General features: G+C 38.2%; 1 protein-coding gene across 3 annotated transcripts in view; it reads left to right on the top strand.

Moving 5' to 3' along the window:
- kif6 (kinesin family member 6) overlaps positions 1-20,836 on the top strand; it is a 273,774-nt gene that overhangs the window by 15,776 nt on the left and 237,162 nt on the right. For all 3 annotated transcript variants that reach the window (XM_020044540.1, XM_029125384.2, XM_013131828.4), the window contains exons 3-5: positions 4,654-4,728; positions 11,601-11,748; positions 14,864-14,973. In XM_020044540.1, coding sequence (XP_019900099.1) covers positions 4,654-4,728; positions 11,601-11,748; positions 14,864-14,973 — 333 coding nt within the window. The remainder of the gene's footprint in view (positions 1-4,653; positions 4,729-11,600; positions 11,749-14,863; positions 14,974-20,836) is intronic.

The following is a 20,836-nucleotide window of genomic DNA, read 5'->3' as shown; positions in this document are numbered from 1 at the left end:
ACTGCTGTTTTGGGGATGTTTGAGCTCTAGAGACACAGGACATCTTGTGAAAATTGATGGCAAGCTGAATGCAGCATGTTATCAGAAAATGCTAGCAGTCAGGTTACATTATACTGCACAAAAGCTGCGCATGGGACGCTCTTGGACTTTCCAGCAGGACAATGACCCTAAGCACAAGGCCAAGTTGACCCTCCAGTGGTTACAGCACCTGACCTTAATATCATCAAACCACTCTGGAGAGATCTCAAATGTGACGACCAAAGACTTTGCATGACCTGGAGGCGTTTTGCCAAGATGAATGGGCAGCTATACCACCTGCAAGAATGCAGGCCCTGATAGACAACTAATGCAAAAGACTGCACTCTGTCATGCTAAAAGGGGCAATACACAGTATTAAGAACTAAGGGTATGCAGACTTTTGAACAGGGGTTCAACATGTTTCGTTTTATGACACAGTTGAATGTGAAATAAAAGACATGTGTTTTGCCTGCTTACTCATGTTTTCTTTACAAATGGTACATAGAACTCTGGAGCCCCTCCTAATTTTTCTCAAATCAGCATCTACATGTATGGCAGACTTTCCATTCCAGTTTATTTTAAATTCCAACACAGGCACTCCTCATTTTACTTAATGAGGTACTGATTAGGTGATTACCTGAACCAAATGTAATTTAACGAGGAAAAGTATAAAAACCACTGCTGTGGTCATCACTGTCCTCTTGCAATAGGACCAGCTGGATGGCAAAAACTGTGCCCGTAGAACCTGAAAGGTATTTGGAATAAAACAATAACTATTCAGCATGACAAAATAGTTGAAAAGCTTTAAATGAGGAAAAGAAGAGTTAAATTCTGGCTTTACTGGGAGAGGGATACAGTGAGCATCAGGTTGCTTCCATCCTGAAAATTTCTAAGACGGCGGTTCATAAGAACAAGGTCAAGCAACAGAAATTGGGGACAACAAAGCTACAGACTGGCAGAGGGCGAAAACGACTGTCCACTGACCGAAATGACTGTCAGCTCATTTGAATGTCACTCTACATCTGTAGGATGACATCAAGTGACCTACAAAAAGAATGGCAAACAGCAACTGGGGTGAAGTGCACGGCGAGGACGGTTCGAAACAGGCTCCTAGGGGCAGGGCTGAAGTCATGCAAAGCTAGAAAAAAGCCTTTCATCAATGAGAAGCAAAGAAGAGCCAGGCTGAAGTTTGCAAAAGACCATAAGGATTGGACCGTTGAGGAATGGAGTAAGGCCATCTCTGACAAGTACAATTTTCAGTTTTGCCCAATACCTGGTCACCTAATGGTTAGAAGGAGACCTGGAGAGGCCTACAAGCCACAGTGTCTTGCACCCAGTGTGAAATGTCAGTGATGATCTGGCAGATATGTCTTTGTGAAGCATTAATCATGCCAAGTTCAAGGTTATCCTGGAAGAACACCTGCTTCCTTCTGCTCTGACAATGTTCTTCAACTCTGAGGATTGGTTTTTCCAGCAGGACAATGCTCCATGCCACACAGCCAGTTCAATCAAGGTGTGGATGGAGGACCACCTGATCAAAACCCTGTCATGGCCAGCCAAATCTCCAGACCTGAACCCCATTGAAAACCTCTGGAATTTGATCTTAAAAAATGTACATTTGTAAGCTTTTTCAAAAGAAACTGATCAGTAATTGAAATATTTGTATTAAAATATTTAACAACAAAGCGTGTAACGCATTAGAACCTTCTATCTTACGAAACTATTTCCCAACAACTGTATCTATTCACACAAATGTTAAACACAAAACGTTCAATTCCTGATATACTGTGGTCAGTTCAAACAATCATTTTTGTAAGGCTCTTTGCATTCGCCCATAGAAATAAACGAAGCTCCTTGTGGCTGTCAGACATCATTTGAGGTCCGAATATAGCACTTTTCTTGTCATGGAACACTTTTCGTAGACACTATTGCATTTCTAAGTTGTAAATTGTAGCCCATCCTCCCCTGAGTCAGGATATACCACTCTTTTAGACTCTTGAATTTTAAGGTTTTAACCACAATAACAATATATATTTTGTAAAAATGAAAATCTTTGATTAATACATTGAAAAGTGTGGATTGTAGTCCACCTTCATCTGATCAAGAACCCATACTATTCGTTGTCCTGAATTAGTTGGTTTTGACAGGCGAATATGAATGTCCACTGAATGTCCATTATAAAACTAACTTTACCTCGCTCCTGATTGACCGGTCATTGATCCAGGTGTGTGATTATGCCTAACAGCTCAGTGGCTGTCCACCTGCACTCCAACTATCTGCATTGGTGCTACTATTCATTATGAATCCTGCTGCTAAGCTACTTTATCTTTCAGTGTACTGTTTATACCTGATGTATGAAGTCCTGATGTAAACAAATGCATTGCCCATCACATGCAATGCAATTATGCAATGCAATACTGCTGCTTCTTTTTATTTAAACTTTTTCCCCGTTAAGCAGCATTTCTGATTGTTCAGCACCATTCAAGCATACAAAATAAAATGTTCAGTGTATATTCATGCAGAACTTTAAATCTGACATCAGTAGCTGCTTGACCTTTAACAACGCAAAAAAACACTGGCTCATCTTAAATGTTTTCACTTTAACATGAGGTACAGATTCTTCTCGAGAAAGATTATAATTTCAGCCTTCTGAGCTGTCAGCCTGCTCCTCCTTTCATCAATAATAATGGAAGCTGTGCTGAAGAGCTTCTCACTTTCTACACTTGTTGAAGAGGCACAGAGAAATGTAGTTGCCGTGACAGCCAGAGAAGGCAGTCTAGGTTTGTTACCTTTCCAGTATAGTAGTGGATTGTCCGAATGCAGAATATTTGGCTCGCTGAGGTAAGTCTGCATTTCAATGTGTGCACTTGTGGTGGTTGACTCTGGGCCAGGTTCTACTGCGCTTTCCTCCAGGATTTCTTTAAAAACAAGTTTGTAGTGTTGAAGTTTCCAACGCTGCTGCCACCTCTCGAAACACTCGCATTGCATATATTGGGAGGCTTCCAACAGGCTTACAGCAACATTATAGGAACTGCAGGAATTTCTGGCAAGTACTGTGTGCAAAATGTGACAACAATCTCCCGTATTCTTCATATGAATGGGCTATGGGTTAGGGTGGCAAGACGGAAGCCTTTTCTTACAAAGAAAAACATCCAAGCCCGGCTCAAGTATGCAAAAACAAACATCAAGTCCCCCAAAAGCATGTGGGAAAATGTGTTATGGTCTGATGAAACCAAGGTTGAATGTTTTGTCATTAATTCCAAAAGGTATGTTTGGTGCAAAACAACACTACACATCACCCAAAGAACACCATACCCACAGTGAAGCATGGTTGTGGCAGCATTATGCTTTGGGGCTCTTTTTCTTCAGCTGGAACCGGGGCCTTAGTCAGGGTGGAGGGAATTATGAACAGTTCCAAATACCAGGCAATTTCTGCACAAAACCTTCAGGCGTCCCTTAGAAAGAGGATGTTCACCTTTTCAGCACGACAACGACCAAAAGCACACATCCAATTCCACAAAAGCATGGCTTCACCAGAAGAAGATTTACATTTTAGAATGGCCCAGCCGGAGCCCTGACTTGAATCTAATTGAACATCTGTGGGGTGATCTGAAGAGGGCTGTACACAGGAGATGTCCTCGCAATCTGACATATTTGGAGTGCTTTTGCAATGAAGAGTAGGCAAATATTGCCACATCAAGATGTGCCATACTAATTGACTCCTATCCAAAAAGCCTGTTGAAGCACCTTTTGATTTATTACAGCACTCAATGTATTAGTTTAAGGGTGTGCACACTTATGCAACCAGGTTATGGTGAGTTTACATTTTCTATTTTTCCCCCTCAAAGATTTGTTTGTTTTTCGATTGAATTGTTCATGCTATAGGTCACATTAAAGGTGGAAAAAGTTCTGACAGGATTTATCGTTGTCTCATTCTTTTACATCACAAGAACCTGGCATTTGAACCTGGTTTGTAGATTTTTTATATCCACTGTATATAAAAGACTTTTTCAAAATCAATGCCATAATTTCACAATTTCTGCCAGGGTATGCAAACCTATGAGCATAACTGTAAATAGGATATCACTTGATATCAGTACATAGAAAAAAAGACTGATGCAGTATGTTGGAGTGTATGTTGGTTATATTATTAATGTCTAGTTTTTCAAAAATGTCTTAGCTTGATGAAATTAAATTGTATATTTTGAGTGAAAGAAGAAAGAAGAGACTATAAATTCCAATGATGTAGAGTTCTCAGCTTTACTCATCCTGATTCATTTTATAAGATAACGGCTCGCCAAATTTTTTGCTAGTTTTAAAGTTATTATATATTGATTGAATCCCTTTTCAGGACTGTAGACCAATTTGGAGTGGACGTCACGGTTAAATCACTGCAGTTGTGTATGCATTGTGGTGGCAGAAAACTAGGAGCAAGTAGACAGAATTCTGTATTAGCCTTACAGTTACAGCATGACATATTTCTAATAGTTTTAACAAATATTAAACAATGAAAAATATTGAATATGAACCCAGCCATGCAAGTGCAGTGTGCTGTCAGAAGTCATATGTAGCGTGGCAGTCGACTTTTTAAGCTCTTGTGTATGGAAACTTCTTAATTCTTCTTTTTCTCTTCAGGTTCCAACAGGTTTTTGATCAAACAGTCAAGCAGGAGGACATATTTGCGGCCATTGCCAAACCAGTGGCAGACAGGTAGGACCACTAACTTGAAGGATAGATTTAGTGTCTGAAAATGTACTGTGTACGATCTGGCAGTAGAAAAGTAATCTGCATGCTCAACTGATATAAAACATTTACTATTAAAAATTTTGCCAGAATAAATGTTTAGCATTTACACTCTCTTTCTGAAAGATAACATGGTGTTATTACACCATGAATCACAAATAATGAATTATGTGTAATGTTTCTTAAAGATGAAATGTATTTGTTTAAGAAGGAAGTCCTATTGATCAATTTATTTTTAGTCTTTACCCAAAATGTCACAGATAAAAATGTCCATCTGTCTATTTAAGGACACAATGTTACAATGATAAATGGAGCAAATGCAGTGGGTGATTCCCTGTTGTTGTAATCAGATGCTTTTGGCAGCAGTTGCAGTATAAACTCAGTTTAACATTGAAAAACCAACAAGTTGTGAACCGTGTGTAAGTGAGCAAAAAATTTCAAATGTAAAGGAGCAAGAAAAGTCCATCATTTGGAAGAAATTATCTTGTACAGGGCTTTGTCTCGAAGTTATTTGGCAAATTTTAGGGGAATTTCCTAACATCTGTGATGTTTATAGCTCCACTATGAGGGCTAGCAGTGCCTTTGAATGTTCAACCCTAGCCTAGGTCTTTACCAGTATAGCAGACTGTGTTGCGCTGGAATATTCCATTTGGTCTTATTAAATTAGGGCGACACCTACTTCCATTTCAATTGTGAATTGCAGCTGCGTAGTTTGAGGTAAGACCTTTCCTTATTGAACTTTTCAAGAACATGGTCCAAAGATCACTCACAGCAAACGGCATGGCAATCCGTTCAGTGGCCACAGAGGACTGCAAAATGCAAAACATCGATGACGTCTATTGCACGCTCATAAGGTCTTTCAGTAAGCAACCTCTGATGTCCATTCCTGGCAGAGATGTTTACGGGTGTGTTATGTTTGGTAGCTCTCGGATATTCCAAATGGGGAATTTATGACCTTTTAAAATCAGAGCCCCGCCCACCTCAATTTCATTCTCTGATTGCGTCCATACTGTTTGAGGTATCAACTGTCTTCATATATCTTTTAAAGATGATGGACCAAAGGTCCTTTCCACCAAACAGCATACAAATCAGTTCAGTGGTCTAGGAGTAGATGTTGTTTAGGTGTTTTTCATGAAATTCTAAATGGCGGAAAATCCAATAATGCGGATTTTATGACAACAGAGACTGTTTTGGTCAGCATGAGAAGGGGCATATCTGGAACTTGGTTGCATGATTCTACAACATTTGGCTCATGAGATATGAATATCATTTTTTCAATTTTGACTAAGTACTACAGTGCCACCATGTGGTGTATAGGTACTATAATGGCCCGTCAGGCCTCCTTTGTCTACAATTACGCACATTTAAAATAGTTTTCACTAAGAAGCGACCAAGCTATTGACCTCTGAAAATGGACTTATATTATAATAATATCTAGTGAAGTACATTTCCTGGAGAAAATGTGGTTTGCTTGTTAACTGATTTATGGTTCGAAATAGTGTTTACCTATCGAAAGGTTTTGAGTCTGCATTTTTTTACAGTTCAAGAGAATCTGTTGTTCTTGGTACTTAGCAATACATACATGTTACCAATAACAGGTCTGGTGTCTGTAGCTTGAACAGTTCAAAATATGCAGCCTAATAGTTAGGTTACGCTATTTACGCTAATTAGCATATGCCCAATCAATAAAAGTTTAATCATATGAACTGGGGAAAGTGTAAACGTGTAAAACCAAGTTGGTTTCCTGTCCATAGCACGAACGGTCCAAAAGATACAGCCAAATAGTTAATTATCGCTAATTATGCTAATTAGCATATGTAAAACAGATAAATGTTTACTAATTTGAAGTAGGGATTGCCTAAACAGGTGTACCAATGTTGGTTTCGTGTCTGTACCTCAAATAGTTGAATAGATACATTAGGCTGTTTCTTTTAGTGTATCTAATTACGATAATTAAAATGTATAAATGTTTCATAATTATAAGTGGGGATGGCTAAACGTGTAAAACAAAGTTGTCTGCAGCTTGAACAGTTGAAAAGATACAGCCTAATAGTTAATTAATGCAAATAAGTATACGTCAAATCAATAAACTTGTCATTATATTAACTGGGAACAGTCTAAACTTTTGAATGAGAGTCAGTTTTGTGTCTGTAGCTCGAACAAGTTCAAAAGACACAGCCTTATGGCTAATGAATGCTTATTATGCTAATTATCATTAGCATATATATAGCAATAGTTCATTAATGTTAATTATGCTAATTAGCATACGTAATTCAATTACCGTCTCATAATTTGCAGTGGGATAGCCTAAACGTGTGAAAAATAGTTGGTTTTGTGTCTGTAGATCAAAGGGTTCAAAAGATATAGTGTAATACGCTAATTAGCATATGTTAAATCAATATATGTGTCATTATATACAATGGGAACAGTCTAAACTTCTGAATGAAAGTCAGTTTCGTGTCGATACCTCGAAGGGTTCAAAAGATACAGCCTAGTAGTTAATTAACACTAATTACGTAAATTAGCATATGTAAAATCAAAAACTATTCCTATTTTGAAGTAGGGATATCATAAACAGGTGTTACAAAGCTGATTTCGTGTCTGTAGCTTGAACGGTTTAGAAGATACGGCCTAATAGTTTATTAACGGTAATTACGCTAATTAGCATACGTAAAATCAATAGTCGTGTAATTATATGAACTGGGAATTATAATTTCAACAATATGATCATTTTATTAAAAGGTCAGGGAAATACATTACCTCATTCAAACCTATGAAAAACTTTGGAAATCATTGCTACCCAAGCAATGCATTATAAATTAATCTTGTGATCATTGGCACAAAATCTTTTTTATTAGAGGAATTATTTTTCAATTTAAATTTCTTCTGAACATCCAATGATCTGGGCATGTAGTGTGGGAGATGCAATTTGGCCTTTTTTTGGCCTTTGTTTATTTGTTCATGTCTCACATCTGTAAGTCATTAGCAGAACATGGTGCTCTCTGTTAATCTATTGAAAAGATCTTTGTTGTTTCTGTTCTTTGTTCTATAAGTATATAGCCCATCTGTCTTGATAGGATAATTTTCAATGGTCATTTGGTTCCCTGGGTGAAGTGGGGCGACCCCCTATGATGACTCCTATTTTGCCAGGGTCCGGACATCATTCAATGTGTTGGATCTGAGCCTAACTGTTTCCTGCAATTGCTGTATGAATGGAGGTTACATTTCAGTATTGACACTTTTCTCCATAATTTGCAATGATTTCCACAACAATCAGATGGTGTTGTGACCCGGGACCCGGGACAGAATCCTTTGTGCACTGCTGGGAGTCAGAAAACTCAAACTGGCCAAAAAAATAAAAAAAAAATCCCAGTTCAATCCCTGTTTGAGAATTGCTCGTACCCAGAAGATTGTGAGGGCAATCCGCAGTTGGGAAGAAGATATAGATTGTGGGGTGGAATTGAGTCTGCTTACTGGACTCTAAAGGACAGGCTTTGTTCATATGCCTAAGGTGATCCGGATGTTTGTTCCTACTGTAGGGAGAAGGGACACTGGAAAATCAATGCCTGATAGTACAGCAATAGTCCAGAGATGTGGTAGAAGCCTGTGTTTATAGAACCACATAACATATGGTCTTGGAGTAGAAAATATAGTTGTAGGACTATTTAAATGGTATATATGGGGGAAGACACTCTAAATGCATGATAAAAGTGTACAGGATTGAGAAGGTGAAAAAGCATTGTCTGAATAATAAGCCATATTTTACACAACTCTGGATTAAGATATGGCAACGAGTGATACACCAAGTCTCCTCTCCCAGGTCACTTGTGCCTTTCTTTGCAAACAAAACACGATCGCGGCATTTTCCAAAATGATAAAAATAAAACTGAAGTCCACCGATGATATTCACAATAATGGGCCAGCTAGAGAAACTCTCACCTCACCCAGCTTCTGGAGGTTGAAGTTCACACTAGGGTTGCATGATATTGGAAATAACTGACATTGCGATACTTTGTTTTTCTGCCATATATATATTGCGATATGAAAAAATACAGGATGTCTTCAGAAAGAGCTTTGGCTATCAGCCTGACAGTATGTATCCTTCATTCTTCCCCAGCTCCATCCTCTACAATAAAAATTTATGAAACTCTTGAAAAATGTTATATTTCAGAACAGGTTGCTAGGTAATAATATGTAATAGTATAGCAACAGTAGTAAAAAAAGAGTGCGCAATTGGGCATAACTTATCAACTGCAAGATGCAGTCTGTGGCCAAAGCACTGCAATCTGGTCCTCATGTTCAGGTGCAGCCTTCACCATATTCACGGTATTGTATGTTGTAATACAGACTAGACTACTCTCATCTAGGCCCCAATCAGCTAAAGCTTCTCTCATCCCTGTTTCGATGTTCTCACTTGTATGATCCTCTGGGAAAATGCGGTTTGCAAACAGCGACTTTTTAGGTGAAAGTCCTCATTAATAAACTGTACGGTCAGACTTATGTAGGGCTCCGTTGTCTGGCTGGACCACAAGTCTGTTGTTGAATTGAATCAGTGATTTCTCTCTGCCGTTTGGAACCTCTCTAGTGTAATACTGGCAAATGCATCCAAAATAGATTTTTGCTTTGGAGGGCATTGAGATGCTTTGCACTCGTCATACGAAGATTTGTGGTCCCACCTTAAATGATCGAACAAATTGGTCGTGATGTGGCAGCAATTGCAAGGCAATCTTGACAAAGTACCTGTTTTTGGTCAACATCATCATGTCTGTAGCCAAAATATTTCCATGTAACTAACAATGCATTTCTTTTTGCAACCAAATTCTCAATTTCTGTCTTTTTTGCCTTTTCCTCACTCATCATTTCGTCACGCGCAAGCAGAGCATGCATGTCAACTAAGTGCAGCAACGAACCGTGTTTAGAATAATAATAATAATAATAATAAACTGTGTATCAAATAACCCATAAATCTGAGTAAATGACATTATAACAGATAAAATGCTGTTTTTCCATTAATTTTTTTTTTTATTGTAGACTGATATATGTTTACCTCACTAAATCGCACGTTCTGCGATGTGACTATTGTGGTTGCGTACATTGCAATGTCAATGCTGAAACGACATATAGTGCAGCCCTAGTTCACACCCACCCCAATGACGTCATTGCCAAAGAACAGAAGCTTTGTTGGGTGGCTATAGGAAATAGTTCGCTAGTGCCCGTTTGAATTGTCATTCAAAACCAAATTCTGCTATCAATGCTACTGCGACTGATTACTGAATGTTGTTTGAAGTGTTTTTCTAGTATTTTTCCGCTTGCAATGCAGTTTTGCTGTAGGGGTATGACAGGTTTCCATTAATGAATTTGGATGATATTAAGAATGCTAATTAAAGACTGGGACAGAGTTGAATAATGGATGGTTTGGAAAAATTACAATGTGCATTCTGGGATAACTTTTGGTAAGTGGCCTTTTAGAAAAATATGATTTTTGGGCACTTATAATTAGGAAAGATTTTAGGTACTTAAAATAAAAAAAAACTGACTGTGTGCTTAAAATTTACATAATGTGGAGTACAAAATGTTTCCTAACCTTTGATCAACACCGATTTGACTGGCTTTAGTCATTTAGTGTGGTCCAACTATGAATACCAAGATTTCATCCTCTCTTCCCACAGACCTATTTTGGATGCGAATTTCACTCAAGTACAGGTTCAGGTCTCCTGAAAATGGTTTCCTTGCCATGGCTCTCTTTTGCACGTGCATTGTCATTGAATGTCAAAACATATAAGAATCTCACTAAGACACTAATGAGACACAAACCTCTACTGGTTGGGTTTGGGCCCTCTCATTCAAGACAAACAAGACATTCCTGCTCACCAGCCGATCAGTTTAGCTGTGGCCTTCTACACTCACCTAAAGGATTATTAGGAACACCATACTAATACTGTGTTTGACCCCCTTTCGCCTTCAGAACTGCCTTAATTCTACATGGCATTGATTCAACAAGGTGCTGAAAGCTGCATACCTCGGTTGTAACAAGTGGTTATTTCAGTCAAAGTTGCTCTTCTATCAGCTTGAATCAGTCAGCCCATTCTCCTCTGACCTCTAGCATCAACAAGGCATTTTCGCCCACAGGACTGCCGCATACTGGGTGTTTTTCCCTTTTCACACCATTCTTTGTAAACCCTAGAAATGGTTGTGCGTGAAAATCCCAGTAACTGAGCAGATTGTGAAATACTCAGACCGGCCCGTCTGGCACCAACAACCATGCCACGCTCAAAATTGCTTAAGTCACCTTTCTTTCCCATTCTGACATTCAGTTTGGAGTTCAGGAGATTGTCTTGACCAGGACCACACCCCTAAATGCATTGAAGCAACTGCCATGTGATTGGTTGATTTGCATTAATGAGAAATTGAACAGGTGTTCCTAATAATCCTTTAGGTGAGTGTATGTCTGTCATTCAGGACAGTCTTTTCCTCTGGACTTATAGTGTCAACTTCAATTTTGTCAAGTTTCTGGGAGTTTTGGGTGGTTTTTCCTTTTAACGGTTGGTTAACGTTGATTTAACAGTGCTGGTCCCTCCCTTTCCGCCACTTAAACCAACATGTCTGAATTCCTGAAGTTGTTTGTGTGGAAATTGATAACGCCTCATCTGATTAACTTATTTATCCTGGTGATCTGAGCAGTGTAAGGTGAAAGTATGACATATTATTCTCATTATGTAGGAGAATTAGCTATTTTAAAAGGCTGCATGGAAACCATTGTTATTTTTTGCAGGCAATTTCCTCTATTTTTCTTTGTAACTTCATTGTGTTGACACCTTGTTCTTGGTCTGTCCGTATAGTGTGTTGTTGGGTTACAATGGTACCATCTTTGCCTATGGCCAGACGGGCAGCGGAAAGACGTTCACCATCACGGGAGGAGCTGAGCGCTACAGTGACCGGGGCATCATCCCTCGCATGCTGTCCTACTTGTACCAGCACTTTAGCCAGGTCAGTCGTGTGACTTACTCAACACATTTACGCTACACAAAAACAGCTGTGCTGCGATGTAAAACTTCCAAATGTAAGTGTATTGTATTTTAGTCTCTTTTGGACAGGTAATACACATTTGACACAGTAGCCATCTGTCAAAAGATTGTGGGATGAGACAACTAACGAATTAAATTTTTTCCAGTGAATGTGTTTATTTTTTTTCACTCCATGACTTGTGCAAGAAGTACATATTGTGTTATATACAACAACAGCATATGCATATTACCACACCGCCAAATGCCCTTCTCTGTTTTTGTCAACCAAAGAAAAGCAATAACAAACAAGTTGGAGGAAAAGTGGTGGTGTTTCCCTTTATACATCTGGGGTCATATTCACAAAAGATCTTAAGGCTAAAAGTAGCTCCTACTGTTATAGGAGTAACTCTTAAAAAAAATGGGTGTGAAACAAAGCCGACTTCATGGACATAGCTCAACCACCTGGTGTAGTTGGTGGTGGGACACATAATTGCACAAATTATTGCACCGTCAAAAGATTAATGCACATTTCTTTACGAGCTGCCAGACATGTATGAGACTCACAATTAGTTGAACATATCTTGACTAGTTAGTATATCATTTTTGGTTTTATGTTTAATCAGTGACGCTTAGCCTAGATTAAAATGTTCACATCTTTATTTCAAGATGGCAACTCGACACATTCTTCTACAGTATTGCTATGATCAATTCACTGACAAAGAACCCTCCCCTATCAGCCATTCACTGTGGGCATAGTATGTAAGCTTGTTCGTGGAACACGACATCATCCATAGCAACGGGGTTAACCCCACCATTTCTCTTAAGACTTCTCTGCATTCCTTAGTAAAAGTTGGTCTTAGCAGCTTTGTGAATAGATTTTAAAAGGAAACTCTTAGCTAGGAACTTTTAGTGCTGTTTAGGAGTCCTCCTAGTGGTGTTTTGTGAGTAATGCCTTTGATCTTTAAAGGAAGTTCAGGTCTTATATCCTATATGTTTCATTAACATTGTGTGAAGAATGTGTTATGGTTGCCTCCTGAATTTTCACTAGGATAGACCATAGGTCTTGTAACGTAAAGTAAAATGCGGTTGTCATGAGAATTGATACTTCAATACCAAATTAAAAAACAATTCTGTTCTGCAGTTTCACATTTCACAGTAGTATTATTTACCGGAGAATAAATGCAGAAGACGCAAAATTATGTCCAACCTTTGCAAAGAAAAAAAATCACTATCATGCTATTCACGTTAGTTGACCAATAACGGCAGGTGTGCAGTGGGTAGACATATATATATATATACAGTGAGGAGAAAGTATTTGATACACTGCCGATTTTGCAGGTTTTCCTACTTACAACGCATGTAGAGGCCTGTAATTTTTATCATAGGAACACTTCAACTGTGAGCGACGTAATCTAAAATCCAGAAAATCACATTGTATGATTTTTAAATAATTAATTAGCATTTTATTGAATGACATAAGTATTTATGGACTTCGGCTCAGAGCCGAAGTCCATAAATACCAGATGACGGTCAATCTCCCTCGGTCTGGGGCTCCATGCAAGATCTTACCTCGTAGGGCACCAATGATCATGAGGAAGGTGAGGAATCAGCCCAGAACTACAGGCAGGACCTGGTCAATGACCTGTAGAGAGCTGGGACCACAGTCTCAAAGAAAACCAATAAAAACACAATGCCGTCATGGATTAAAATCCTGCAGCGCACGCAAGGTCCCCCTGCTCAAGCCAGTGCATCTCCAGGCCCATCTGAAGTTTGCCAATGACCATTTGAATGATTCAGAGGAGGAATGGGAGATGGTTATGTGGTCAGATGAGAACATAATCAAGCTATTTGGCATCAACTCAACTTGCCGTGTTTGGAGGAGAAGGAATGCTGCCATCCCCACTGTCAAAAATGGAGGTGGAAACATTATGCTTTGAGGGTGTTTTTCTGCTAAGGAGACATGACAACTTCACAGCATCAAATGGACGATGGACGGGGCCATGTACCGTCAAATCTTGGGTGAGAACCTCCTTTCCTCAGCCAGGGCATTGAAAATGGGTCGTGGATGAGTATTCCAGCATAAAAATTACCCAAAACACATGACCAAGGCAACAAAGGAAGAAGTATATTAATGTCCTGGAGTGACCTAGCCAGTCTCTGGACCATAAACCCATAGAAAATCTGTGGAGGGAGCTGAAGGTTCGAGTTGTCAAACGTCAGCCTCGAAACCTTAATGACTTGGAGAAGATCTGCAAAGAGGTGTGGGACAAATCCTTCCTGAGATGTGTGCAAACCTGGTGGCCAACTACAAGAAACATCTTACCTCTGTGATTGCCAACAAGGCTTTTGCCACCAAGTACTAAGTCATGTTTTGCAGAGGGGTCGAATACTTATTTCACTCATTAAAATGCAAATCAATTTATATATATATTTTTTATAAAGGTTTTTCTGAATTTTTTTGTTGTTATTCTGTCTCACACCATTCAAATAAACCTACCATTAAAATTATAGACTGATCATTTCTTTGTCAGTGGGCAAATGTACAAAATCAGCAGGGGATCAAATACTTTTTTCACTCACTGTATACACCCCTCAAATTTTTGTAAATGTTTTGGTATATCTTTTCATGTGACAACAATGAAGAAATGAAATGTTGCTACAATGTAAAGTAGTGAGTGTACAGCTCGTATAACAGTGTTCATTTGTTGTCCCCACAAAATAACTAAACACACAGCCATTAATGTCTTACCCGCTGGCAACAAATATTTACAAATATTTCAGGGGTGTATGTATATATATATATATATATACCCTCCAATTAAAACTTAGAGACTGCACTTTAAGCCCATATTCATTATTTAATTGTAACTTGAATATATTTTGGTAAACAGCCAATATAACAAAACTTGTGTCAGTTTCAATTTTTTTCCAGACCTAACTGCTTAGTATAAACTCACTTCTGTTTTTCTGGAAAAGAGTGTCGGTTAAATTTCTTGAATGTAAAACGTTATCTTGATGAATGTTATATATAGCCATCCCTTGTGTTATTAAGTATGTGTTACCAAAACCACCTTAATGGATCATTGTATTGCCTACAGGACAGCAGTATGGTGTATACCACCCACATCTCTTACCTGGAGATCTACAATGAGGTGGGCTATGACCTGCTTGATCCCCAACATGAGGCCTCTCGCCTGGAGGACCTACCGTCAGTACTTCCATCTTTCCTTTACTCATATAAAACAACCATTTATCTGATGCCAGATTGGTACATCAATTTAGAAATAACCGTTTTGGCATTTATATTAATTGTACATTGACTGTGGAGACTGTTTACTTTTTTCTGAAAGAGCAGTTGGTTGGATTCAAACCAAGCTGCAGTGCTAAATGTGCACTGGAGGCAGCAGCTAAGAACACAGGACCACCCTAGACATCCATATTTGTTGATACTGACACCTTTCATACTTTTAGCATTTTCATATTTTTTAGGGGTGTAATGATTGTCCAAATCTTTGATTTGATTTGACTTTTTATTTTTAGGTCATGGTTTGACTAGATGTTAGATTATCAGTGCTGACTACACCGTTGTTCAGACTATTGTCCTTGTTTTGTAAATAAAAAACACTTTTTATTAAAATATTCTTTATTTAATTACATTGTAAATTAACAAAAATATAGAACATTTAAAAAAACACTCAAACTAACAATGTATTTTGTTTTTAGAATTGGTGCCAACTATGTGCAGAACTTGTTGCATATTTTAATATATTGGCATATATTTGGAAATGCCCTAGACCCTACTCTTAAAGAGAGGGCTGACCTTTGAGCAGTCACAATGGCCCTCATTTATGAAACCCTCTCAGAAAATGTCTCAGATTTGAATGTTGGGAGAGACTTATGATCATCTGTAAGTGTGATTCACAAAACTGTCACACCTGGTCGAAATGAACGTAGATGTCATCGCAGATTGATAAATCTGATACATCCGTGGACATTAGAACACGCTGCACCTGTCCTTGTTTACATATGAAACACCTGTAATGTATGGAGGTGTGGCGATCTGCAACCTATGAATTGACAGATTTCAACAAATGATAGCCTGAAACAGTTAATTAACCATTATGTCATTCTCCATGACGAAAACACTTTCTCGTCTTAGCCCAGAGCCGAAGTCCATTGAAAGAGTAAGCTCTGCCAACATTAGGGTAACTGCTCAACCCAGAACTAATGGTTTATTTATCCTCTCACTAGTCAATCACTAGTCAATTTATGACATGACCTAATCAAGATGCCTGTAAATGCAGCCGCTTGAATATATTTGAAATGCATACTTTTATTTTAAAAAAATAATAGGTATTACTCCATGCTTCGTGGTGTTTGCTACAACTGTGCCTAAGTTGAAGAATCATATTTTTTGACTGTGAAGATTGCCTCTGGGGAATGACTCTGCCGTTGGTGGAGAAGCAGGCTAAAGTGGTCAGTATTACTCTGTATTCTTTATTAGCATTAGCTACCGTGTTAGGCCATGCTATTTATGTAATGATTGCAATATTTGATGTTGTCTTTTATTTTGTCTACCTGAACTTTAGTTCTACGGTGTTAATAAACATCTGTAAAGGGAACCGGAGTCTCGCATCCATTCAATGGGCGGCATAATGCCAACCACTGAAATTACTTATTGCGAATCAAGCATAATCTTATTTTTGGACGTTGGATTACACCATCTCCGAACAGACGTGTGTTTGATTGTAAAGATACGACAAAGATAATATTGATGATATGATCAAATTTACTGGATGATGCATCCTCCACATCTCCTGAAGAGCTTGACCCTTCTTCAGAGGCATAGGGCTGAAAGAGTTAACACTAGGACTGCCAAATGTCTATGAGAATTGGCGTTTGAGCTTTTATTTGATACGCCCTCCTCCTTCCATTACTTTTCCTAAATTGGCCTGTATTACAGAGTTCTGTTGTCAGAATTCTAAACTCACAAACAGAAAACTATTTACCTGTTATTTTTCTACCCTATTTTCCAACTTAATCGGCCAACAGCCCACGGTACCCAGGCAGCCCTTTAATAGTACCCAAATGACGCTAATCACCCCTCACTGAATGCATGACGTCAGTGGATGAATGCGTGATACTCCCAGATTAATGATAGTTTTGGTTGTATTTGAATTAACTTACAAATGAAATACAAGATTTCCATGACAATTTAACAGTTTAATTAGGCTACTATTGAAACATAATACAAACGATATAGGCTACTTGACAATTCAACATATGTACAGTTGTGAGCAAAAGTTTGCTTAACCTTGGGAATATATGTACTTGTAAAGAAAAACATAAGTGAGCAAGCAAAACACGTCTTTTATTTCTTATGGGATTCATATTCAACTGTAGGTTATAACAGAATGGCACAATCGTAAAACAAAACATGTCAACAATGAAAAAAATGAACTGACCTCTGTTCAAAGGTCTGCATACTGTTAGTTCTTAATGCTGTGTATTGCCCCCTTTTGCATCAATGACAGTGTGTAGTCTTTTGTAATAGTTGTCTATGAGGCCCTGAATTCTTGTAGGTGGTATAGTTGCCCATTTGTCTTGGCATAATGCCTCCAAATTCCTCCATGCAAAGTCTTTGGTCGTCTTGCATGCACTGCATGTTTGAGATCTCCCCAGAGTGGCTCAATGATATTAAGGTCAGGAGACTGTGATGGCCACTCCAGAACCTTCACCTTTTCACTGGAGGGTCAACTTGGCCTTGGTCTTAGGGTCACTGTTGTGAAATCTTTCTTGTTCTACCTGACCTGGGCTAGTATCAAGGGATCCCAGAACTTTCCACTTCTTAATAAGTGTTACTGAATGTACTAAATGGTGTTTGCAAGGCTTTGGATGTCTTTTTATATCCTTTTCAATTTTTATAAAGTTCCATTACCTTGTTATGCAGGTCTTTTGACAGTCCTTTTCTGCTCCCCATGGCTCAGTTTCTTTGCATGATCAGTCATATTTTCCAAATCAATACCAAAATTTCACAATTTCTGCCAGGGTATGCAAACTTGTGATCACAACTGTATCACACGTTACCATTTTTCAGTAAGAGATTGAGCTTCTTTTTCTCATCAAATGTAAATCTAAAATGTAAATTTAAGAAACAAAATACCAGACATTCTTTACCAATAGCCAACTACCAATTCAACATAGGTATTACACATTACTGTTTATCTTAGGCGAGAAAGAAAAACAAAATCACATATACATCCAATCATCTCTTTTAGAATTTTCTCTGCTAATTTTACTGAAGATTAAGCTTCTACATATGTATTATGCTAAATAATCTATCACAAAACGAAATACCAACGATCACCATATATCAATTCAGCAAATATATTAAACGTTACTGTTTTTCATCAATACAATCGACAAATGACTTTTCTATATTTTCATGTAAGCTACTGTAAATCATTATTTTAAATTGTGTACATGTTGTTTATGTTGGAGTTTGTTATGTTTAGATAACAAAAGCCCATCTGATTGTCCGTACACAGGAAGTCACGTTCATTCAAAGCTTGACAGTAAATAGCCAATGGTCTTATGTGTATTGCAGGTTAAGATGTCTATAAAGCTGAGGTACGACCAGAAGTTTCTTTGAGATTGCGTGAGATGAGATTGAGTCCGTAGGACATCGTGTATGAAGACTGAGTCTGTAACATCATGAACAATAGACTATCAAATTATGCAATAAATAATTGAATTATTCTCTCCCTTGACGGCCGGGGAATGCAATCATTATTTCAACCACTATACGAAAAGTCTGATTTTCTAACATTTACATTATTTTTCAGTTGTTACATGAACATGTCTACCTATCCTTGCATTTCAGTTGCACATGCCACCTTGCACCTTCAATTTACACATTTATACAGCCCACTTATAACACAATGTTCTTAATAGTTTCACTTGTACATTTTTGCACTCTTCTATTTGCAATTCTGGTTAGATGCTAACTGCATTTTGTTATACTGTACTTGTACTTGTTAAATGACAATAAAGTTTAAACTAATCTAATGAATAGCAGTGAAACTGCAATGACATCAATGGATGAATGGGCGACAACCCCCTGATTAACCCAGACACACCTATGCATGTGACTGAAGTGTAATGAAGAAGAATGATGATGAGGGTAGAAACTGTATATAGCTGAACTCTGTGAGCAAGTCAGACACAATTTACAACGTTTAGTTGAATGCCAACTCTTATACATGAACCGTATTGTATCCGTTTGCATGGATATGGTGGAGGTGGTAACAACAGGCCACAATACATGATCGGTTGATCATAGAATCACAAACTCCTTTTAAATTTTGCAGATTCAAATCAAACCTAATAATTTTCGATATTCGAACTAGAATCAAAATCATTACACCACTAATATTTATGGCACCACATGTTCTGAGATCTTCAACCAAAATGTAAAATTATACTGTTTTAGATATACATCACTGCTTCAAGCATGTGCGATAGCGGCAACTGATCAGACAATTTGAGTGTGGCATTAAAAACATCTGTACCCTTTCAGAGATGAGAGTTCTGCTCAAGTATTGAATGTTAATATTGTTTCCATAACAATTATAAATGTTGCAGATTGAGGTGCTACCTTTTATTCCATTTGTTTATTATATGGTAGCAATATACCTTTTATTTTTACTAAATATCTTATAATATTTTACAATCAAACCATCCTTTTCTTTTTTAAAGAGAGGGGTCTGCACACAGGCAGTGGACAGACAGGCTGTGCTAATGCAACTCAATATTTTTTGATTTCTTATAATTGCTTATTGATGAATGTCAATCCCGCTTCAGACTCTGGAAATGCTGGCAGGGTTCTAAACCATTTCCAGAGAAGGTTGCATGCCGGTATTTGCAGCACTATAGGTCAAACAGGGTGGAAATTCCATAATTTTGAAATTAGCTAAATTAATCGTGTACTGTAGCGCCCCTGGTGACAGAATTGGGGCAGTGTCTGTGTGGTAGGCACACGTGGTCTATATTTTCAAGTTACAGCATTTTCTCCCAGGGACTTTTTGAGTTTTTCATCAGTTACAAGGAAGAAAAAAAAATCCTTTCGGAGGACCCCTTATAATGCCGACAATAACAAAAGGGTTCCTCCCACCAGTCTTGCGAGAAACAAACCTTCATACTTATGAAATCACCATATCAGTTCATTTAGGAAATTTGTTGTTTGTAAGGAATGAAGTTAGTTTCCAATCAAGTGTCCTATAGTTCTTGTCTTAAGTCTTCTCTGTCTTGTATCAGTGATGTTAAGTTATTGTAGTCAGTGTGATGTGGACCCAGCAACTTGCCTGGTTGTCCTAACAAGTCAGTGTAGGTGTGTTGTGGAATAGTGAGTTTCCAGCACTTCACTAATTCAAGATTAACACCACAATAGTGTCTTCCAGTGTGTTGGGACCTCGTGGTACTCTGACCTCTAGTAAGTGAAGCCCTTCAGGACTCAGGTGGTCTGTACTCTCATCTAGCTGTCGATGATTAATCTAGAAATGGGGTGTGAAGCCAAGTGATCTGACCCTGGCATTTTTCTGCCATGTGATTGGTCAGGAAGATTTGGAACAGATTCTACCAGTGTTGTTGTTGTATACTTCCAGAAAATGTTGCTGGTACTCTGAGTTGTGTTGTCCAGTCGGAAACGTGATGTATCATCAGAAAATTGGTTGGGATGTCCTGATCTGTTGAACGTATACATGCAAAACAACGATTAGTGTGGTTCAATAGTCCATCAGACTTTCATCCACTGGGTATTATGTCAACTCCGAACAATGAAGACAATAGATCAGTCCTTAAAAATAAATCCTGTAAACGGAAAGTGTAAAACGTAACAGATGCCAACACTCCGTTAGAACTATGCAAACAGATTTTTATTTATTTTTCATGTAACTATAAGTACCAGTTTGTTTTGCTTTGAGCTCTCTGTTCAATTCTTTTCGATCATAATTAATTATCATATCATACATTCCCCCTGCTTTCACTTAATTAAGTCAATGGAAAGTGACACT

Source organism: Esox lucius, chromosome 15, assembly GCF_011004845.1.
Source record: "Esox lucius isolate fEsoLuc1 chromosome 15, fEsoLuc1.pri, whole genome shotgun sequence".
NCBI classification, from domain to species: domain Eukaryota; kingdom Metazoa; phylum Chordata; class Actinopteri; order Esociformes; family Esocidae; genus Esox; species Esox lucius.
This window is presented reverse-complemented; position numbering and strand designations above follow the sequence as displayed.